This window comes from Hemicordylus capensis, chromosome 3, assembly GCF_027244095.1.
Source record: "Hemicordylus capensis ecotype Gifberg chromosome 3, rHemCap1.1.pri, whole genome shotgun sequence".
In the NCBI taxonomy this organism is placed as follows: Eukaryota; Metazoa; Chordata; class Lepidosauria; order Squamata; family Cordylidae; genus Hemicordylus; species Hemicordylus capensis.
The window spans coordinates 98462125-98487026 of NC_069659.1; the positions used below are offsets into that span (position 1 = coordinate 98462125).

The 24902-nt window shown below is 42.4% G+C and overlaps 1 protein-coding gene across 2 annotated transcripts in view; it reads left to right on the plus strand.

The window, feature by feature from the left end:
* EFHC2 (EF-hand domain containing 2) overlaps positions 1-24902 on the plus strand; it is an 88892-nt gene that overhangs the window by 30196 nt on the left and 33794 nt on the right. For both annotated transcript variants that reach the window (XM_053313000.1, XM_053313001.1), the window contains 4 exons: positions 14923-15174; positions 16061-16171; positions 16932-17070; positions 24130-24295. In XM_053313000.1, coding sequence (XP_053168975.1) covers positions 14923-15174; positions 16061-16171; positions 16932-17070; positions 24130-24295 — 668 coding nt within the window. The remainder of the gene's footprint in view (positions 1-14922; positions 15175-16060; positions 16172-16931; positions 17071-24129; positions 24296-24902) is intronic.

A 24902-nucleotide genomic window follows, 5' to 3' on the forward strand; every position in this document is an offset into this window, starting at 1 on the left:
TGTAATGCACACTGCACAAATACACACAACACAAACACAAATAAACACATGCATGCAACATAACTGCAGGAGCACACACTGATACAGCAACAAACACACAAACTTAGAGAGATGCAAAGCACAGAGATGCAAAAAATTGTTTTTTAAAGTATTTTAATTGGTTTAAATGGTTTTGAATTGTGTTTAAATTGTTTTTATATTGTTTTGAGCACTGTGTTTTAGATGGTGTTTTTTTGTGTGTCTTTTAAAACTTGTTGAACACTGCCCAGAGCCTTCAGATGGGGTGGTTTATAAATGTAATAAACAAATAAATAATGTACAAATGCACACAGACACAACACACAACATGCAAATGCAATGCCCAGATGCACAGAGATGCAACACACAAACACACAGAGATGCAACACACAGGCACAACACGCAAATGCACAAACACAGATGCAATGCATATACACAAATGTGAAACATAAATGCAGAAACACACAAATGCACAGATGCAACACACAAACAGTATGTACACACATGCACAAGTACAGATACAACACACAGAGAAATGCACACACGCACACACACACACACAGATGTGATGCACACACAACACAAACACACACATGTTCATGATGCAAACATGCATGTACCATAAATGCAGAAACATACACAAATACAACACACAAATGTGATACACAAATGCACAGACAGAACACAGAAACATATTAAGCAACCTCCACTAGGGATGTGCATGAGTATGTTTGGCAGCTCCTCTGGGAAGCACCGAACCAGCTCGGCAGGGCAGGGAGCGGCTTCCTTAAAGAGCAGGTAAGGAGCGCCTTACCTGCTCATCCCCACCCCACTGCTTTTCCTTTTCAAAAGGCTGTGCATGGCTGTGGCGCTGTTCCCTGATCCTGCCGTTCAGAGGCTGCAAGGAACAGTGCTGCAGCTGTGCATGGCCTTTTGAAGAGCGGGTGCTGCCCGAAAAGTGGCAGGGCGGGGATGAGCCGGTAAGGAGCTCTTTGCCTGCTTTTAAAGGGAGCCGCTCCCCACCCTGCTGGTAGATGCATGAACGACTCATGCACAATCGTAGCCTCCACACAGCCACACAAATAGATGCATGCCACACACAAACACACACTCTCACAAAAGAAACACACTCATATAACAGAAGCACATGCACACTCATAAGCACATGCACGCAACACAAGCAAATGCATACAAACACAGAGGTACAGAAACATGTACACAAGAAAACAAGCATATGTACACATGAACACACACACATTTACCCACACAGAAATACAAACACCCAATACAACACAAGCACACACACAAATATTTGTAAATATATGCACACACATGCGCAACACAAGCTCACATACAGAGAAACAAAAGCACTTCCACCAACAAGCACAGCAACACAGAAATGCAAACACACACACGCGCATACATTTGCTTTTCACAAACCATGGTTAAATATGAATGAATTATATTAAATATAATTGAGAGCCAGCGTGGTGTAGTGGTTAGAGTGCTGGACTAGGACCGGGCAGACCCGAGTTCAAATCCCCATTCAGCCATGAAACTAGCTGGGTGACTCTGGGCCAGTCACATCTCTCTCAGCCTAACCTACTTCACAGGGTTGTTGTGAAAGAGAAACCAAGTATGTAGTACACCGCTCTGGGCTCCTTGGAGGAAGAGCGGGATATAAATGTAAAATAATAATAATAATATCAGAGTTAAGGCTCAACTTAGTCTCAGACTGGCTCAACTTAGCTGGGAAATTAGAATCTAACTTGGTGCCCTAACAGACTATCATGTGATCAGTAATGTTGCACAGTGTCACAAATTGTGCTCGCTTGCAATTTGCCCTCCATGCACCCACACTTTTCCTTGGTCTTTGAGGCCCAAATCAAGATGGGGAGGATGGAGTCCCTGGCACCAGCAATGATGCCCCATATTGTCTTGCTCATTTACTGCCTTATGAAGCATCTGTATTGCCAAAGGAATTTTCCTGTGAGTTAACCTGTTTGCTGTTTACACCCTTAGCTTGCAGGACTGGTTCAACAATTGAGAGTGGCCCCTCTTCTAGAATGCTCATCCTTCTTATCCTCTCAACAGAAAGGAAATTATATGGTACACTCCAGTAAAGGCTGAACGATAGCACTATCCCCAGCTCAGAGAGAAAGAGGATCATTTGATAACCAATCCCTGTCTTGCCTCTCTTCTGTCAGGGACTTAGGGTTTCCAACAGTTCTGGATTGCCTGGGACATCCCATAATTCAGGGGGAAAGTGCTTGTCCCGACTGGGATACTCTTTCCTCCATATTTGGGTGGGTGGTGAGTGGCAGCGGCAGCCAGTGCAAGTGAACTGTTGGAGATGGAGTTCCAGTGCATCGACCTTTTGCACCAACTATCCTAATGACCACTAGGGGCATTGGGAGTAGAGGTAGTTAGTGTTAGAGATGAACTTCCAGTGCATTGACCTTTTGCACCAACTGCCCTAATGACCACTAGGGGCATTGGGAGTAGAGACAGTGAGTAAGGGTCTCCCTATCTGTCCCTACTCTATGACCCCTGAACTGACTTTGCAGCACTTCCTGTGCTGAGTCACAAGCCTTCCTTTCTTCCTAGAGAGCAGATGGAAACATCCCTCTCTCTCTCTCTCCCTCTCTCTCTCTCCCTACCTATCCATTATGTAGTCCTTTAGATTAGATATAGTTCTTTCCTATCTAAGTGTATTTAACCAATAAATATTTAGTGTTTAGTCATACAAGGATCTCCATGTGTTTTCTCTAAATAGCTGCAATATCCAAACCATCCTTTGCTACCTACTCTGTAACTGGAGTGTGTGCTTATTCCTTAGTGCTCTGCTGTTTTACCTATTGTGGGTAAAAATCAACAACCTCTAACAGGGTTATGGGCCCAGCTGGAGCAACAGGCTTCTAGGCACAAACCCAGTTTAGGTCCCCCCCCCCACTTTGAAGTACTCACGGAGGGATGGCCAGCCCAAGATAAAGCTGCTCAAGCCTTGTGGGACAAGAAAAACCAACACGCATATGGCCTTTTAATTTTGAGTATAAGCGACGATTTATTGATCTATGTGCGGGATATAGATTTAGCCTCAGAAGTGTGGGAAAGACCGAAAAAACAATGTGGCCAAGTCTCTGCAAACGCAGCTCTTCTCCTATATAAAAGGCTATGTGAAAGCAAACTGCAGGAAGGGGGAGACTTTGAAGCCCACATAGCGAATATTCTAGAGGTTAGCAGGCTTTTGAAGAATAACAAATGTGAATTGAATGATGTCATTCTAATTGGGGCAATCCTACAATCCCTGCCTAAAAGTTTTGAACCCCTAATTGTCACTCTTGAACTGTCTCATAGTGAACTAAAGGTTGATCATGTTGTGTCGAGTCTGAGAAATATTAATATAAAGTTGCAGCAGGAGAGATTAGAAAGCGATGGCACTCTGGCACATTTCAGCAGACAAAATAATTTCAACATTAGCAAGCAGAGTAGCCTCAGTGACTCATCAGCATATTCAAAGAGCGGGAAACTCAGAGGGCATGGACCTGGTCACCATGGCAATGAAGTAAACACAGGGATGAGTCATGGCGACAAACAAAGAAGGGAGGAGAAGCACTGACAAAGTGGCTTATCTGAAAGGGCAAGTAACACCAAAAGCTACAAGGTTGCCCTAGGAGAGCCAAAAAGGAGTCACACTTTCATCCTAGACTCATGTGCATCCCAGAATATAATCTGTGATCCCGATCTGTTCATTGAACTCGACAAATGCTACAGATCAGATGTCACTCTAGCAGATTCAAGGAAGATAAGTGTGGCTGGCAAGGGGACAGCAAAGATACTTTGTGGCTCTGCTACTGAAGTTTATGAAGTTAAGATAAATGATACACTTTACATGGCAGAGATGCAAGTCAACCTGATTTCAATTGGGCATGGACTCAAGAAGGGGTGCAAAGCAATTTTTGAAAATGAAGCATGCTACATCTCTATAAGGTGATGAGTTAATCATGACTGCCCACATGTGGGATGATGGAGTTTTTGAAGTAGACTGTGCTACTGCACAAGCAAATGTGGCAAGTAGTTGCCAACACAAAAATTGTGATTTCTCATGGCACAGAAAATTGGGCCACCGAAGCCTAAACTTTAAAACTGACTCCCAAATGAGGGAACTTACCGAGCGATTTAATATAAGGGCATGTCCAGAAATGGCCAGCAGATGCCAGTGTTGCATTCTTAACAAGGTAGTCAAGCAACTTTTCCGGCAAAGGGAAATGTACAGTCCGGGAGCATTTTGGAACTGGTGCACTCAGATGTTTGTGGGCCGTTACTGATTAGTTCAGGTGGAAATAGGTATGTCCTGACTTTCATTGATGGTTACTCCTAATTTTGCTATGTGTATGTTCTAAGAGAGAAAAGCCAGGTGTTTGAGAAATTTAAAGAATATATTGCACTGGTGAACAACAAATTTGGAAGGAAGCCCCAGTGTTTGAGGTCAGACAATGGAGGGGAATATATGTCAAACCAGGTGAAAGAATGTATGAAATCAAATGGTATCTCTCATCAGACTACCCATCCATTTTCTGGACAGCTCAACAGGGTAGCTGAGAGAAAGAACAGATCTCTAGTGGAAATGACCAAATGTCTTCTGCATGATGCCAGTCTAGCAGACAGGTTCTGGGGTGAAGCAGTGATGACTGCTAACTACCTGCAAAACAGATTGCCAACCAAGGCAACAAATAAGACACCATTTGAACTTTGGCATGACAGAAAACCTTCCCTAAGACACATCAAAGTATTTGGTTCAATGGCCTATGCATATATTCCCAAAGCAAAGAGGACCAAACTCAATTGCAGATGTGAACTGTGAATTTTTGTTAGCTATGTATCTAGAGGATACAGAAACCTTGATCTAAAGAGTGGAAAGGTCAAAGTCTGCAATGCAGTGTATTTCGATGAAAGACAAAGACCAAATAAAGTTGAAGCATCAAATATTTCCCCAGAAATCCAGAGGAATGAAGAGCCATGTGATTGGACTCAAATGGATCTGGAGTCAAGCAGCGATCCCGAGGAATCAGTGCCAGATTCAGAAGGGGCTGCACAACCAGAACCCGAACTGAGGCGCTCACAGAGGCATAACAAAGGGGTTCTACCTAACACACTCTCACTCATGGCTAAAGGAGGAGAGATGCAAGAACCCACTACATGGCAAGATATAGAAAGGTTGCCAGCTGATTAATCTGAGAAGTGGAGAAAAGCAGCAATGGAAGAAATTGATTCCTTGCACAAAAATGAGACGGAGACTTGTGGAACTACCCACTGGAAGAAAGACTGTGGGATGCAAATGGGTCTTCAAAGTCAAGCAGGATGCAGAAGGGGTTGTACAGCGCTACAAAGCCAGACTAGTAGCCAAAGGATACTCCCAAATCTATGATCAGGACTATGATGAGACTTTTGCACCAGTTGTGAAACACACGTCAATTAGAACATTGCTCAGCGTGGGAGCAGCCAAAGGGATGCAAGTTGAACACTTGGATATAAAGGTTGCTTTCCTACATGGGGAAATCAAGGAAGACATCTACATGCAACAACCACCAGGCTTTGAGGAACCTGGAAAGAAGGGGCTAGTGTGCAAACTGCAAAAGAGCATCTATGGCTTAAAGCAGGCAGCCAGAGCATGGAATGAGAAACTGAATCAATTACTACTTAAGGAGGGGTTCACGCAAGGAAAAGCTGACCCCTGCCTATATTCTAAACTCAGACAATAGATGGACTTACATTGATGATTTGATTCTTGCACATGAGGAAAGGGAAGACAGTCATGAAATTGTACAGCAGCTGAACAAGGAAATAGAGGTGAAGGAACTCAGAAGCATCTCATATTACCTTGGCATCTAAATAGAAAGAGAAGAGAATGGAACATTCCTTCTCAACCAAAAACAGAAAATAAAAGATCTTCTAGAATGCCTGGGACTGACAGATGCCAATGAAGTCAGCACGCCAATGGATGCTGATTTCTGGAAGCAAGATGAGGACTGCCAGCTTTTACCAGCCAACAATCAATATAGAAAGGCAATTGGAAAACTCTTGTACATAGCCACAGTGACAAGGCCAGATATTGCCTCAGCAGTGGGAATCCTGAGCAGAAAAGTGAGTGTGCCAACGAACAAGGACTGGATAGCGGTCAAAAGACTGGGAAGGTACCTGAAAGGTACTGCACATTATGTATTGGAGATTCCAGCAAACAGCAATCCCAAACTTGTGGGGTATGTGGATGCAGACTGGGGAGAGGACAGAACAGACCGCAAGTCCACAAGTGGACACCTGTTCCTGTATGGAGGTGGAGCCATAACTTGGAGTAGCCGCAAGCAATCACTTGTTGCGCAATCATCCACAGAAGCAGAGTATGTTTCAGCAAGTATGGATACACCAACTACTTTTGGACTTTAGTATCGAGGAACCAAATCCCACAGTGATGTTTGAGGACAACCAAAGTTGTATCCAGATCTCCCAAATGGAGAAGATGAAATCTCGAACTAAGCATATTCCCATAAAGTACCACTATGTTCGGGACTTGCAAGAAAAAGGGGTGGTCCAGCGGAGGTACTGCACCACAGAAGAGATGCTGGCAGATAGATTAACCATTCCATTATCCAGAGACAGATTCCAGATGCTTTGTAAGAAGATGGGAGTCGTGATCAGGTGCGACAGGTGATGAGAAGGGGTGTTGGAGATAAACTTTCAGTGCATCGACCTTTTGCACCAACTGTCCTAATGACCACTAGGGGCATTGGGAGTAGAGACAGTGAGTAAGGGTCTCCCTATCTCTCCCTACTCTATGACCCCTGAACTGACTCTGCAGCACTTCCTGTGCTGAGTCACAAGCCTTCCTTTTTTCCTAGAGAGCAGATGGAAACATCTCTATCTCTCTCCTTACCTATCCATTATGTAGTCCTTTAGATTAGATATAGGTCTTTCCTATCTAAGTGTATTTAACCAATAAATATTTAGTGTTTAGTCATACAAGGATCTCCATGTGTTTTCTCTAAATAGCTGCAATATCCAAACCATCCTCTGCTAGCTACTCTGTAACTGGAGTGTGTGCTCATTCCTTAGTGCTCTGCTGTTTTACCTATTGTGGGTAAAAAATCAACAACCTCTAACAGTTAGTGAGGGTCTCCTTACCTGTCCCTGCTTGCCTCTACTCTATGACCCTTGCCTTGACTCCTCAGGTACTTCCTGTAGTGAGTCAGTCCTCTTCCTTTCCTCCTAGAGAGAAGATGGAAACACCTCTCTCTCCCCCTACCTATTCATTATGTAGCTGATAGGATAGGTCTTTTCTATCCCAAATGTACTTCGCCAATAAATCAATTTAGTTTAGACTCTACAGCAATCTCCATGCATGTTACTTAAATAGCTGCAACAACTAAACTCTGCAGTCTGTAACTAGAGTGGTAGCTTCCTTGGTGCTTTGCTAAATAATCACAAACCCCAGCACGAACTCCACTCTCCCCCACGGCTCTTTTCTCTGCTTGGTTCACTCACAAGCTATTGGTGCTGCTGAACTGCTCCAGCCTCTGCTCCACTTGTCCCCACCCACCCGTCAATCAGCTGTTGCACAGGTGGATCGTGGGCAGGCTTGCACAACAGCTGCTCCTGGCTCCTAACAGCAGTGCTCCTGTGCACACGGTAGGACACAGATCTTCTTGTCCTGCAACCTAAACGGGGAATGGAGGAAGCAGAGGAAGACTTTTAAAGTTATTTTCTCTGGTTCTTTTGTGCCAAAAAGGATATGTTGCCTGTAGGACAGAGCTCACGCAACCTGAATGGGGAATGGAGGGGGAGGCAGGGGCCCGCCCCTGAGATGGCCCCACCCCAGATCCCCCCCTCACTTGTTTCCCTTATTCAGGCAATGGAATGTTGGCAACCCGAGCCAGACTATAGACATAGAAGATGTTAAAAACTGTAGTGCTGTCTATAGTCCCATAGACTATAAAAGATGCTAGAGTCACTAGTGTCTTCAATCGTCTATGGTCCCTTCCAGTTCTGTTTTTAAAACTTCAGCTGGTTCATGGAGCACCAGAGAGGGAGGGGGAGAAGGAGGACACTGTTCCAGTAGGCAGTGGCGCTCTTACCCCTGGACTTCGGGGCCGAAGTCTAGGGCCTCCACAGCCCCTGGGGGCCCACAAATCCTCTTCAGTCTGTCCTGGGTGGTGAGGTCGCCCGGCCGAGCATGATGATGCTTAATTTGCAGGGGAGGGGCCTCCAAAAGCCTTTAGGTCCAGGCTCCAACATTTCCTAGGTGCACCTCTGTCAGTAGGCAAAGGGGTCACATGGTACTCCAGGCAGGGAGGCTTGCCCTGGCACTCCAGGAGCTAACCACACTGCCTGGTCCCAGGAGTTCCCCTGCTGAATGATGCGAGAGTTCAAGCTTCTAACTCTGAATCAGGGAATGCAACATAATGGGTTTTCCGATAGCAATGCAGTGAGGCAGGGGTTTTCAAACTTGGGTTGGCAGAGGCTGTTGGCTACAACTTCCATCATTCCCAGATGGCTGATGGGAGTTGTAGTCTAACAATATCTGGCAACCCAAGTTTGAAAACCCCTGCAGTAAGGCTCAGACGCTTCATAAGGCAGCACAGGACCAGGACAACGCGAGTCATCTTTACTGCCAAGCACCCCACCCTCCCCGTCTTGATTTGAGCTTCAAAGACCAAGGAAAAATGTGGATGCATGGAAGACAAGTTGTGAGCAAGTACAATTAGTGACATTGCACAACATTATTATTGATCATGTGGCACGTCTATTAAGTTATCAGCCTTAGGTTCCAGTTTCCTGGCTTTGTGAAGCTTGAGCCAGATTGATATTCCCTTAATTCTAGTCCTAAACCGGTAGGTTTTTTTATGACTGGATACTAAGAGATACCTGTAACAGACAATAGATTTACCTTAATTGAATTCTTCTCTCTTCATAATGAAGGGATGGAGCGGCTCTGGAAAGAGCAGAAGGTTTGAAGTTCCCTCCCTTGCAGCATCTCCAAGATAGGGCTGAGAGAGCTTCCTTCGTGCAACCTTGGAGAAGCTGCTGCCAGTCTATGTAGACAATGCTGAGCTAGATAGACCAAGGGTCTGACTCAGTATATGGCAGCTGCCTATGTTCCTATGTTTGACCTGAAGAACACAGAAACAAAATTGTATACAGTTTATATCTGTATAATTTTCTCTACCATCAGTGTAAAATCTGTTGTTTTTAATCTACCAGCAATGAATACAGTTTTGTAAACTTGGAGCCAACGTGGTACAGTGGTTAGAGTGCTGGACTAGGACCGGGGAAACCCAAGTTCATTCCCCATTCAGCCATGAAACTAGCTGGGTGACTCTGGGCCAGTCACTTCTCTCTCAGCCTAACCTACTTCACAGGGTTGTTGTGAAAGAGAAACTCAAGTATGCAGTACACCGCTCTGGGCTTCTTGGAGGAAGAGCAGGATATAAATATAATAATAATAATAATAATTAGTCTGCTTTTTATATTTTATGCACAGCTTCATATAGGAACCAGCAGACATTTAGATGACTCTTGTGAAATCTGGCATGTTATGTTTTTAAATGCAAATAATTGTTAAATGGTGGGCATGTAAAAACCAGTGCTATAAAAGCAGAAGAGAAATTATTTTAATATATTTTAATATGAAATTGTTTCCTCAAATTTATTTACTTATTATTTAGCTTTTTAATATATAATGTTGTTTATCATAAATGTGACAACTCAAGTGATGCAAAACACAGGAAAAACCAATATCAAATCTTCCTAAAAAAGCAGTATGGTCTGTTACAACTATAGTAGTAGTTTGTTTATTGCTCTAGCTAAAGGCTGGATAATACAGCTGCATATTACTTTGCATCTTTTTGAGGCCTCTCAACTGATGTTCTTAAAAGCCTTTGTAGTTATGATTTAAGCCTCCCAAAGCCTTTGGAGAACTTGTTACATATGCAGAATGGTGGTAATTGGGATTAAAAAAATCTTGATTAGTTCAGTATAAATGTAATTAACAAATATGTGTGCCAACCTCATGTTCACATGAACACTATTTAATGTTAAGAAAAGGAATAATTAAACCCAGAAATGTGTGCTCTTTATGCAGGTGATATATTCTTAAGCAAACCATTGGGAGTGTTGACTGGTTCCCAGTGTCTCTTCTTCATTCCTTGACCTCCAGGATAGCCTTGCTGCACAGACTTTTAGAGGCTGTTCTCACGAGCAGTCAAGACTGGGCTAAGGCTAAGCCCAGGCTTGGGTGCCTATGAGAACTGCCGGGAGTATGTGGTTCCCAGCAGTACCTCGCTGGCAAACCCGCCAGGTAGTCAAGGTTAAGGGTGTGCTCACACAGTTATGTCACACTGTATTCATATATATTGTTCTTGCGTAGAAGTGGAAGGCTACATTGGTTTGAACTGGGGAAAACCTTATCCTAAGTCCAGGAACCAAAGCCAGGAGAATACGAATACAACAAATACTTATATACTGCTTTTCAACAAAGAGTTTCCAAAGCGGTTTGCATAGATATTAATAGAGAAATAAAATAGTCCCCTGTCCCCAAAGGGCTCACAATCTAAAAAAAGAAAAATAAGATAGACAACAGCAACTGGAGGGATGCTGTGCTGGGGATGGATAGGGCCAGTTGCTCTCCTCCTGCTAAATAAAGAGAATCACCACTTTTAAAAGGTGCCTCTTTGCTCAGGGGTTCAGCAGGGGTTCAGTTAGAGGCTGGGTGAAATTGGTATGAATGGGTACAAACAAGTGGAGGCTGAATTTTATATACGGATACAAAATTAGCTGCCAAATCTCTCCTTCAGGTATCTATCAAATAAAACAATACAAGAGAATCTCAATTATGTGAAGCTTCTGATTACCTGAACTCTTTGTTCCTCTATATATCCCTTATGAGAACACTGTGATTTAAATGGTATTCTTGCTGATCCCACTGAATGTTTTTGGCAGTCATTTTGTTGTGCTGAATGAGGCTGTAATGTATTCATAGCAAGTTTGTTTGAAGACCTGGAAGAGAAACATAGTGATAAATAGATACTCTAGGGAGAGATTAGACAGAATAAATCTGTTGAACTGACATTTCTTGGCCAGACTTAACCAGCCTTTCCCACATTTTTACTGAAGACCTTCAGTGTAATTTGTCAAGAACCTAGCTGTAGTCTAAAACATTTAATGTGCAAAATGATTACAGCTTCTATTTGTAACATTTGTAATAAATCTTGGGATGAGTGGAAGCACTATTATAACCTTTAAAATTGCAGATTGAACTGGGATCCTGGTTTATGCATAACTAGTAACTTTCAGCTTCATTTCATATAACTTTCTGTGTTATCATTTGTTCTCTCCTATGCCAGTCCCTTTGCAAGACAACATGAGGCAAGGGAGGAAAACAAAATCTGTAGGAAAAGAGTGCATCTTTCTTTTATTTTCTTTCTTTTTTAGAGAATTGAGGACACAAAATCAATGCAGATTCCAGATAACAAGTCAGAGAACAAAGCTATTATGTTCTTCTAATTGGATTAATCTTATTTTCTCCCCAGTCTCTAGAGGGGGAAATTGTGATGAGACTGTTTTTAGTTGAGAACTGCACATAACAACTGTTGGGGAAGCTATATATATTACCACTGTTATTTATTTACTGTACAGTATTTGGTGTTTTAGCTGGCATGTAAAATAATTGACTGGGAATGTATAGCTTAATCCCAGCTAAATCTGGTGAATCTAACTGTGATATATTCTCCAGGAGGCTTTTCAGACAGCAGGCTTTACCACAGGTTTACTGCAAGGCTTTACTGCAAGTTTGGGGCATAACGGATACTATGACACAAAAGGAGGTTTTTTTTAACCCGGACATAAATTGCGCCAGGTTCCAATATGGAGGGGGAAATCCGAATCGTGTGTGAAGTACTCTCTGAAATATCACACAGACTTTGGGGTAAATCTGGTTGATATGTGAATGCACACCCACACTCCCAAAGTAAAGTCGCCGTCTGAAAAATCTCCAGGAGACTAGTGTGTCAGTCTATGGCAGATTTAGAGGAATAATTCATTGCTGTATTGTTATAACAATGCATCGCAGAATCTGACTCCTCCTGAGACAATATTTGATTGATAAGGGAGTGGTATCTATAGCTGAGAGGACAATGGGTATTATTGCCATTGATTTTTGTCTTTACATTATCTATATCCCTATTTTCTGCCCCTTGGCTCTTTTAAAAACCATCACTTTAAATTGTATGGAAAATGCAAGAGCAATATCTGCTTTAACTACTTGCTATTTTTTGTCCTTCAGAATAATCCCAGATGTACAGTAAATTTAATGTTAATGATTGTCTGTTTATTTAGAAATAATGTGAAATTTCACCAACACAATTCTCTGCACTCCTTCCAGCTAACAGCATGCTGAGCCTTATAGGATGTTTTCTCCAGACTGCTACTGCCTTCTAGATGCTGGTTATTTTGCTTGTATCCCACCCTTCCTTCCAGGAACACTGGGAGCCCTTTCTCATGATCGCATGAGAGGGCTTGAGGATGGGCGGCGGGGAAGGCAGCAGAAGCTTGCTTACCCCACAGATGATCTGGGTAGGGGGTTCTGGGCGCGTGGATAATGCACCCAGATGGTCAGCAGCTGCCACGGGCAGCACGGTGGTGCAGAGGGTTAGGATGCATCATCCCAGCCTCTATGAATCCCACGGAATTCCACCATGTGAGTGCACGGTGCATTGTGGAGATCTACCCAGCAATGGGCAGGCATCCGCCAGTGCTTCAGTGTTGGCTGAAAGCAGCCGGCATTGACAGACGGTCAGGTAAATGAGGTTACAGGGGTGCTTGCTCCATTAACCTCATTTAAGAGCCCAGCTTCTTAGCCAGGTTTGCCTCTGAGACACTGCAGGGAGCTGGTTGGCTCTCACAGTTTCCCATGGACAGCTAAGCCCAGGCTTAGCTGCCCTAGCCCGGTCTTGGCTGCTCATGAGAATAGCCCCAGAGTGTTGTGCCTGGTGTTGTCCCACTTGATTGACAATCCTAAGCAGGAGGTTAGGCTGAAAGATGGTGACTTGTCCAAGATTAGTAAGTTTCATGGCTGAGCAGAGATCTGAATTCACATCTTCCTGTCCCAAATCCAGCACTTCCATAGCAAATCCATTTGCTATGCCACACTGCTTTGGCTTTTAACCTCTTGCCTCCATGGCCCTCCTAGAGCATATTGCTCCCATTGTCCCTATACAAGGCATCCCTTCCTCTTCTAAACTGACCTTTAATTTTCCTCACTTGATTTTTAACATTTACAACTGCCACTTTCCTGGTTTCTGGCATCATAGCAGTTCAGTCAGTGGCTGGCTCTGACAGACCAAAACAGACGTTCAGCCATTTCATTCCCTATTGGCTCTTTGCCCACTTTCTCCTCTTCCCTTGGCTGCATGCCCTTTTCACCCCACCTAGGCTTGACTCCCTGCCTTCCTCCATGACTTCTTTCCTAGTCCTGCACTCACTGCCTCCCACTCCCATCCTTCTGCATCTGTCCTCTGTGATGTCATAATGTTTAAAGTAAGTGTTCCAAAGAAGTGAAAGGTTGAAGGTATCTTTGCTTTGTGCTTTATTTATTCCTCTGTTCTTTGTCCCCCTACAGAATATTTATGAGTATAACATTTTAGCTTTATAAAGGTAAACCATGTCTCTGATATTTCTTTAGTTATATTTTTTAGCAAATTTGTTTATTTAGCACATTTGTATGCTGCCCAAAACTGACGTCTCTGGGCGGTTTCACATGGACAGAGTCTGGTATCACTTGAACTGGGTCTTTGTGGACCTCTCCACAAGCTGTTTTGGTGTCACTGCCAGGCTGTTCCAGTGCTGGTCATGAGCTATTTCTTTTTAACTCATTTCCTTTTCAACCCCCTACCCCCAGCTCTTCCTCATGCTACTCACTGCCATTTCCTCAGAGCTATGTTTTCCATTCAGCATATATTCCTGTTCTCACAGATTATATATCGCCATATTTCCCTTATATTTCCACTCTCTCTCCAATGAGGGCCCATCTTTGAATGTGTTGTTTGTACCTGTGTGTTTTGGGGTCTCCCCCATAAATAGCTACAGGGGCCCTAATCTGCATTGGGACCATAGCACGAGGGGAGGGGATTTAAACCTTTGCCCCCGCTATGGTCGCATTCTGGTTTGGGGCTGTACTGCTGTACTGGGAGGAAACCCACTGCTGTACTGGGAGGAAAGTTACTATTGGTGCCAGTGGCAGCAGTCCTCCCAAGCAAACAGGAGCCATGGCAGGGGGGATCCTCGATTTTGATCAAGACCATGGAAGGGAGAGGGTTAAATTCACCCCCATCAATGGTGTGGTCCCAATTAGTTGCCAGATTTTTTAAAGCCAAATTTTGGGTTACAGCCCATTTGATTCATGAGTACACCCCTCAGGTTCTGGCACTGCCAGAATCAGGGCCCTTGCATCTCTATTTGTTTGTTTAAACAAACAGAGCTGCACAGCATCCCTCCAGTGGCTGCTGCTGGTGTCTATCTTGTGTTTCTTTTTGAGATTGTGAGCCCTTTGAGGACAGGGAGCCATTTTATTTATTTATATCTATATAAACCACTTATGTAACTTTGGTTGAAAAGCGGTATATAAATAATCGTGTTCGTATTCATTAACCCGCCATGCGAAATCAAACATGACCTAGTCGTCTCTAGTTTGTCCCTAAGTCTTCTACCTCTGCTATTTTGCAAGGAATGTTTTTTCTTCAAGAAACTGAAAAAGTAAACCTTGTCATGAAAAGCTACCCAGATGCATCTAGATTTGTTTCTGTACTTAAGCGTTGATAATTTAAGAAATGCTCTTATCTTTTTCTCGATTTACAGCTGATAGATAGCATGACGCCTTTGCGTCCGTATGAGCGCTTTGATACACTTCGACAGTTTCTGGAACATGATGGACATGTTTTACGTTTTTATGGTGTGTGGAATGACACTGAAACCATGTTTGGGGATGTCCGAGAACTGGTGCTACATTATTTTTTAGCTGATGACACAATCGAAATAAAAGAAGTGATACCAGTGAATTCAGGTCGGGATGCTGTGCCTCTGTTCCTCAATAGACAGAAGCTACCAAAGGTAAATACATATATGAAAAATATCATTTAAAATATATGGTTTTAAATGATAGCTTGAATGCACTGGATGCAATCCATTACATTTCCTGTGATTTGTCTCTTTTTCATTTCAATGGGACAGTGGAGGACCCAGAGGAGGGTTGTTTTATCTTGGTAACAACCCAAGTGCAGTGTGTGCTCTCCAAATTTAAAAAATCGTCTGCCCATTATGCCTTAATGAAACCTCTAATGCATTCTGTCGGCAACAAAGTGTTGTTTCCATACATCATTTCCATTTAATGAGAATGGACTATTGATTGTGGAATTGCTTTCTCATTTTGCCCTCCCCCACCTCTGATATTTGCCAAAGCCCAGACCTGGATATTTTCAGAAGACCTAAATTATGGTAAACCACCTTGTGTGCAATGCTATAGAAAAGCTGAAAAAACACATAAGATAAATCATCATTTTATGTGTATACTATGTAGCTGAGATATCTACTGACAAATGCAAAATAGTTGGATGCGTAACTTTTGATAAGTTCAAATATCAGTTGCTAGGATTTATGTATCTATATGTGAGGTTTTTTAAAGAGTACCACAGCAATCCTTTGATTAGAGGTTTATTGGGGTGCAATATATTTCTTGATTTTCTGTCTCTTATTTGTATTGGGTTGGATTCATAATTCCAAAGCGCAGCCAGCTTTTCTCTGTCATGCTTGGTTTGAACCATGTCAGCAGTAATACTATAGTATGTTGCTTGGTGGATATAGCAGCTCAAATGTAGCATTATATTCATTAACAAAGTAAAATAAGAGTGTAAAACATTATTTTGTAAAATTTAGGATTACAGGTTAATTATTTTATGTTGGTCTGATAGCTCAGCTTATTTCCTTTCCCCTTTCACAGTATGCTCCAGTTGGACTGTACCAGCCTGGTACAATTACAGATCGAACAGTGCTCAATGTGTTTGGAGGATTAGTAGGAAATAGAGGCCGTTACATTCTGGACAATCGCAAGGTAAGCTAAACCAAGCAACTACACTCTTTACAGGGGCATCACTATAATAGGGCAAGGGGAGACAGTTGTCTGGGGGCCCAGTGCCTTGGGTGGGGGGCAGAGGCAAGTCACATGACTGACTCCCCTAGCTGCGCACTCGCCCGGGCTTCCTTCAGTTGTATTCATCCTCCGAAATTGATGTGCATGTTAAGACCTGGAGCTACCAGAACAGCATTTTTCTAGTACCATTAAATGACTTGCATCATCCACAATTTACAAAACCTTTTAAAAAATAATTTAGGATGATGTTCTATTGTGGCACATAGGTTTATATAAATTTTACTATGCTTTTTGTTACCACTATTCAGCCTCATTTAAGATTTCTCTACTTCATGAGGTGAGCTTCAGTGATGGGTGGGGGGACCATTTTAAAATCTTGTCTCTGGGCCTACTCCAACCTTGCTACGCTGCTGACTCTGTAGAATGCAGCTATTTGTGGTGGTGATATTTTAAAAAAGTTATTACATATAGCATACAAAATTATTTGTAAAGAAGATAATAAACAAGACTGTGTGTTTTTGAATTCTATATTTTTGTTGTACTCATATACAATCTTGAAAATTGCCTTGGCCAGGAATGAGGGTGAGGGTTTAGGTGGGCGGGCGCAGAAATAAAGGGATTTGTTAAGACTGCCTCTCTTATTTCAAGTTTCCTCTTCTGAAAATTTCATCTTCATGTGAGACTTATGTAGATTCTAGTGTATAATTTTTCCTATTACTAGACAGGAGCTGTGCATCTGGAATTTTATAAAGACTGTGACCTGACTATAGGGTCAGTAATCAATGTTTGGGGAAGAAAGATATTGCTCTGCGACTGTGATGAATTTACCAAAGAATATTATAAGACAAAGTATGGAATCAGTAAGTAGCAATACCGCTAAACTGATATGCTCATTTATCATGTGCTGATACTTTGATGTGCTAGTTGGTGCCTATAAGCCACCTCCGCCTCAGAAGCAAGATGCTTCTAAATACCAGATGCAGGGGAGTAACAGCAAGAGAGAGGGCATACCCTCACCTCTTGCCTGTGGGCTTCTCAGAGGCATCTGGTGGGCCACTGTGTGAAACAGGATCCTGGACTAGATAGACCTTGAGCATGATCCAGCAGGGCTGTTATGTTCTTAAATTATGTAAAATGTGAATTTTTGTAGACACTTTATGTTTATAGGGGTATTTCAGATGGCAATTAACTGTGGGCAATTCAAAGCTTTTTTGCAAGTTCCAAGTGTATTTTGTAAGTTCCCCATACACAAACTAATGCAGGCACATGAGCTACTTCCTTGTGAGACATTACTCTCTGTACACATGCCAAGTAGGGACCTTGCATGCTTTTTGTAGTGTTCCCTGATGGTCAGCTCTGGAATTCTGAGAAAACCCCATTATTTTTCATTACTACTTTTGTGACAAGTGGGGAAAAGGGCTGGTTCCTCTGAGAGTAAGAGTTGGCCATCAGGTGGCACAGTGAAAAGCATGTGGGGTCCCTGCTCTTCAGAGGGTACGCTTGCACAATAAAATAACACAGAAGTGTGCAGCAGTGTGTGCTCAGGAAATAAGGTCACACTTGGAACTAGTGTGAAAGCTCCAAATATCCCGCAGGAGAGGTTTTAGTTTAATATGTATATATCTTTAAAATATATAATTTAGTAGCATACAATAACTTTGTAGATCAGTGCTTTGATCCATTACTGATTTAGAATCAGTACACCCATGGAGCTCCTGCATATTTGGCTGTTCAAATACTTTAGGGAATTTTAGCTCCTCTGATACAAAGATTATGCATGTAGAGAAATTATTCCTCCATTGAAGTGAATGGAACAGCCTTTACCACTGGGGAAGCAAAGTCTGCACACTGGAGTCCTGTGCCTGCTTCCGAATTAGAGCCCAAAATAACATGGTTATTTTGTTTATCCTCAGAGCAACCCTGTGAGGTAAATTAGGCAGAGAGAGAAGCAACTGGCAGAGTCACCCAGTGAGTTTTATGGCTGAATAGGGATTTGAACTCAGATCTGCCCAGTCCTAGTCCAACACTAACTACTATACTATACTGGTTCTACTACACTGTTATAAGACTCCACAAAAATGCAGAATAATCTTCAATTGTTTTAGAAATATATAAAATATAATTCAATTGAATTCACTGCATTACATTATACAATGTTCATTAGAATCAACACTAAAATGTGACATTGGGGAGGGTATTGGGTTGCCAACACTGTAATGATAAATCCCCTTTTCACAAACCACTGCCGATTTCAGACCAGAGTTAAGGCTATCTCATTTAGGCTCAAGCTCCACAAAGCCAAGAAACTGGAAATTAAAATTGATTCAATAGACATGCCACGTCATCAGTAATGATGTTGTGCAATGTCACAAATTATGTTCACTTATACTCGTCCTCCATGCACACACATTTTTTTTGGTCTTTGATACCCAAATCAGGATGGCACCAGCAAAGATGCCCATTATTTTCCTGGTCCTATGCTAGGAAGCATCTGCATTGCTAGAAGAATTATTTTGTGAGGTGACTCATGACTGTTTGTTGTTTACATCATTAGCTTGCAGGACAGGTTCTGCAGTTGGGAGGGTCCATCTTCTAGCACCCTTCATCATCCTTCTCCTGATTCAACAGAAAAGAGGTTTTATGGTGCATTCTAGTCATGGCTGGATGGCAGCACCATCTGGAGCTTGTCCTAAGCTCAGGGAGATAGTTTATCAGTTGTTCGTCTGTCACTGCCTTGCCTCTCTTCTGTTGGACTATAGGCTTAGAAGATGCTAACAACTTAGAAGATGCTCCCATAAAGATGCTAGAGTCATTAGTGTCTTCTATAGTCTATGGTCCCTTCCACTCCTGTTTTCAAAGCCTCAGCTGTTGCACAGAGCACAAGTATAAGGAGGACACTACTCTGGAAGGTGAAGGGGTCACATGGTTTCCCAGACAGGCTTACTCTTTCACTCTGGATGATGTGAGAATTTAATTTTCTTACTCTGGATCTGGAAAAGAAACATAATGAGTTTTCCTGTAGAATATATACAGGCAATGGATGGAGATGATGGGGGTTGTAGTCCAACAACATATAGCAACCCAAGTTTGAAAACCCCTGCAATAAAGCTCAGATGCTTCATAAGGCAACGCAGGGCCAGGACAATGAGTGGCATTTTTGCTGATACCAGGCACTCCATCCTCCTCATATTTTTATGTATGTATTTATTCAATATTTATACCTCATTTCATAAGGCATCCCAAGGTGGTTTACAAAAGTTAAAACAATAAAACTCCATAAAAATAACAGTTAAACAATAAAAACCATACCACACACAATTAAAAAACCACCATAAAAAGGACAAACAGAAGCAGGAGAGCTGAGAGACCTGGCAGCCCTAAGGGGTAAAAGCTTGAACAAATAAACAGGTATTCTGTTGTTTTTAAAAAGCAACTACATATGTCAAAGAGCGGACATTCACTGGGAAAGTATTCCAGAGCCTGGGGGCAACAACAGAGAAGTCCCTGTCCTGGGTGTATGACAGTTTTGCCTCTCTCAACATTGGCAGCTGCATTCTGCACCAACTGAAGTTTCTGAATATCTTTTAAGGGCAGCCCCACATAAAACACATTGCCGTAATCCAGCCATGATAGATTATTGATTTGGGCCTCAAAGACCAAGGAAAAGTGTGGGTGCATGGAGGGCAAGTTGGAAGTGAGCACAATTTGTGACATTGCACAGCATCATTACTGATGATGTGATATGTCTGTTAAGGCATTAGACTTAGGTTCCAATTTACCAGCTTTGTGGAGCCTGAGGCAAAATGAGAAAGCCTTTACTCTGGTCTATATATACTGTATGACTGTCGTAGATAGATAGATTATTTATTTGTTTGTTTGTTTATTTGATTTGATTTGATTTGATTTTTATACCGCCCTTCCAAAATAGCTCAGGGCGGCATTAGGGGTGTGCAAGGAACCACCTGGTCTGTTCAGTTCAAGTTCGAACTGGACTGGGCCAGTTTGGTCCAACACCTCCTCAACCACCCCCACCTCATTCGGTCTGGTCTAATTAAAAAAAATTTTTTTTTTACTTACACCCGTTGTTGGAGGCAGCGGGGGGGGGGAGTGTCCCCAGAGGTTCCTCCCCCCGCCAGCCTCCCTTGATGGTCATACCTGCTGGCCGGCTGGCTTTTCTGCCCGTTTGGGCCTTCCCCCTCCAGCGCGGTGGCCATTCTAGAGGCCACCGCACCTGCACAATTGGCCTCCAAAATGGCCGGCCAGTGAGCCCAAGAGCTGGCCGTCCGCGCGGTATGGGCATCAAGGGAGGCCAGCAGTGGGAGGGGGAACTTCCATGAACCCTTCCATTGCATTATATATATATATAGAGAGAGAGAGAGAGAGAGTGTTTGTGAACCCCCCCGAACGGTTGGGTGGGGTGTTTGATCCGGGGTCGAACAGGGGATGGTTAAGTTTGATCCTGAATGGTCGAACCAAACCAGTTTGACGTTGAACATGTTCGACGTCAAACCTGTTTGCGCATTCCTAAGATAGATAGTTTTTACTTTGTTTATGGGGAAATGCCATACATAAGATTTATACAGTCATCCTTCTGCAACCGCTAGGGTTCTGGCAAATACCTCGCTGTTGGCAAATTCACAGTTAGTGAGGCATGAAAGTTTATGAGAAACAGGGATAGGGGAACCACAACCGCAAAAAAGGCCTACAATAAAGGAGAAAAATACTTTTTTTTCCTAAAAATCACAAAAAAATCCTGTAATATTGCCAAGAGTCAACAAGACGAATGAGCAGATCGAATCTCTGGACATTTTTTGAATCCCCCCCCCCTCCCCAAATCACTCAAAGGCATTTTAAATTAGCAAGGGACAGCAAGTTCAGCAAGGGTTAGCTCGCAAGGGTCACCAAGAGGAATGAGCCGATCAAACCTCTAACCCCCTCCAAATTGCTGAAACCCCTCCAAAATCATGAAAAAACTTCACAAAACACAGATACTCAGGTCTCAGTTGGCAAGACCTATCACAATTTCCCATTAGCATATAATCAAAACTGAAGTTGGTAAAACCGTGGTTGGCAAGGGATGACTGTATATCTAAAAAGAAATGAGTTGAGTCCAAAGTGAAATTTTCTTCCTTTGCCAAAAGATGTGAGATGTGTTAGCACAGCAATATATATTAACACTATATATATAATGTGTAAGCACCACTGTTCCCTCTAAGAAGGAATCCCTGATGTTGTTGACTACAAGTCCCAGAATCCCCAACTGCAGTGACTTTTTCTTGGAGATTATGAGAGTTGTAGTCAGCAACATCTGGGAATCCCTGTTAAAGGGAACACTGGTAGCACAGCAGTATATATTAATATACAGTTTTATTCTTTTAAAACTGTTTTTCTCTGTCAAATCTATATAATTATTTCTCTTAGCCAGCCAGCGTGGGGATGTGGCAAGGCTATGTGTGCTGGCGAGGGAGGCGCCTGATTGGCTGGGTGCCGGTTGGCCCAGCCGCTGTGAGGAGGTGGTGGCAGCTGCAGGCCTAGCCCTGGGCTGGGAGGAGGTGAGAGTCAGTGGGATGGACTGGTCCTGGCCCGGGCATTGCCGGCGGGGATGAGTGGGGAATGGACGGTGGGGGCCAAGCTCTGGTGAGGCGCAGCCCCAGCACCTGTTGGAGGGACGGGAGGGAAACAGGTGGCAGGGCTTCCCTGTTCGCCGCCCGGGAGGAGGAACGGCAGCGGTGGGGCCCTTTTTGGCTGCCTGCCACCCCATGCAGCTGCTCTGTGCAGGTATGGGTGGAGGAAGGGAAGCAAAGAAAGTGGGGGAGGGCAAGAGAGTATGGGGCTTGAGGGGGGAGGGGGGCACTAGAGAGCGGGGCAGGAGGGAGTGGGAGGGGGAACAGCCGGCCCCAAAGAGCACACAGATGCTCTGTGCGGGATCGGCTCATTCTTTTAAAAACATAATTTCTTGAAGATAAGTTGATTTTACTGTTGTCAAATTGTAATGATCTCAGATTTCAGTTAGTCTACTGGTATTTCTGTTGTCATTTGTTCTGATAGTTTCATTAAATTAGGAAGTGTCAAGATTCAGTTCGAGAAGGAAATAGTTATTTCTATGCTGAATTTACTCCTAACTTGTTCATGAGTGCATTTAGAACATGTTAATGATTAGAGGTACAGTTCTTTGTCAAGCTAATTGAAATCAGTGAAACTTACTTCCAAGTAAATGTGCTCAGGATCAGGGTATAATGCAGTTTTCCTTTATGCAGTATAGATTAAGCTTTACAGAATAATCCTATGTATCCACCCATAGGTGCAGAATTATCTATAAAGGTTAACCCAATGTTTCTTTCAGGATTTCAGAACTAGCTTGACATGTTCATCATGACAGGCAGTGCTCCTTATGATATGCAAATAAAAACATCAAACAGGCATTAACTATGGTCAGCTTCAGTCATGGCTAGCTTTAAAACCAAAATAATTATTGCATCATTCAACTCTTAATAAAATTCTGCTATCTGATAAAGAGGTTGGCTGACATCCAGACTAACATTGTGCTGTTGAAAAAGGTTTTGTGCATGCTACAGGGGAGCGAAAATTTTCACGTAACTCCTCTTTCCTCTGCAGGCCACGGCGCCTCCTGAAAATGGGTCCCTGGAAGTCCTGCAACTCTCAGGGACCTATTTTTGGGAGGTATAGTGGGCTGCGGAAAAAGAAAGATTGGCAAAATAGCCTCTCCCCTGTTTTTGAGTGTATGCAACATTAGTCTGGATATCAGCTATTATTTTTAAAAACCTTTAGTATAATTGACTATTGAACATTGAGTACCTAAAAAAAAAGTTGATTAGCCAACTTAAATGCCTTCTTTAACAAAGTAATGAGGTAATGAACTAGGTTCTCACAGTATATGTGGATTTCAACAAGGCTTTTACATTTGGTCCATGAAATACCTTCCAAATTGTTAAAAAAAAGTGGTTTAGTAGGGGGCTGCAATATGTTGAATTTATAAATGGTTGATGCCACAGTAGAACCGAGGTGTTAGAGCTGACTCTGTGATGTCTTTGGCCTCTTTAGGAATATCACTTCAACTTACTATTTTTCTTTAGCCCATCTACTACAGTTGCACTAGATGGCACTGTTGGAATGCAAGAAAGATCTTAATCAGAGTTCTATTTGTTATGCATACCTATAGGAAACTTAGCATACATTAGAGAATTTTACATTTCTTTCATCTCAGAGAACACAAACACACCATTAATCTGTTAATCATCATCATACACATCTTTTCGGATCTAATTGTTTGCAAGCTCATTATGTTTAGTCTTCGGTCCATAATATTTTTAAAAACAGCAAAAATTTGCTGCTGTAAATCAGTTGCATTTAATGGAACTAAATTGGCTTAACCCTAAATACTTTCACATAACCTGGCTGTTGGTACACAAAAGACAAGGTGATCACATGCAAATTACAGATTGTTGACTGGAGTGATATTGATACATTTATCATCTTTACAAAATGAGTTCAAATCAGTACACCACTATTAAGGCAGTATTTGAGAAAAGAAACTGGGTCCTTTGCTAGGATAATAAGGACTGTGTTGGCAATCTACCAAGGCTCACAGAAATATTTGAGTTTTTCCCAGCCATAGAGAGAAGCTGATAGAAAGCAGAGAAAAATTTCAATAGCAACATGCTCCCAGAGGACAAAACTTAAAAATATTTTTAAAGTTTGGGTTTCCTGTTTAGAGGAATAATGACCATTGGCTACACAAATACATTGACTGACTGTACTGTTTTTAGAGGACATTTTTGCTTTTCTAATACAAACAGCAGTGTTTACTGCAAAGTTGATACTGAAATACAGAACCATTCTAAAAGTATTTAGTATTTTACCTAAATGGTAAAATGTTGGTTGTTAATTTTGTTTTGTAGAGGACTTTACTCCCGTTCCATACAAGGCGCCTCCTCTTCCAAAAATAGAAAGAAAGTATCCTCCATACAATGGATTTGGCTCCGAAGAAGACTCTCTTTGCTCTTGCGTGGGCTTGCTTCCCAAACCACCCCAAAAAGACTTCAAGAAGTTCTTAGAAAAAGACAGGTATCTGAGCAAAAGCACTTTTCAGAACTCTCTCTTTTTAAAAATTTCAGCATGGAAAGGTGAGCAGTAGGGTATTGTCATTTCATTTTAAGTGTCAAGTGATATTACAAATGGACTTTGCAGTATTCACAACTCCTACCAGGCAGGTAATAAATTATCAGAAATTAGGGTCTGATCTCTTAAGTATAAATGTCTAAATTTTCATGAACTTCAAAGTCTTGGCTCCAAAAGGATGTGATAAGAACCACATATGTAAAAAAAAAAAACCCTCACTAGTTTCCACTTCCAGTAGGGGGGAAGCGAATATCTTCTTCTATTGTTTTCCTTTTCCTTCTTTCACTGACTAATCATTATGCTGCTTTGTGATGCTCTGCCTGTTTTTTCCAAGGGATTCTGAGAATAGTTAAACTTTTTTTGAATCAGTGCATCTAGGTTGCTGTGAATTTGCATGGGAAAATGCTTTGGTGGAATGATGGACTGAGAGCCTAGATATGCAGAATTCTGTATAACTGCAACATCTGCCACTTCAGACAGTGGAAGATCTTGTAAGATATAGCATAGAACTGGTTCAGGAGCACCATTTATTATTTATCATATATATTTATAA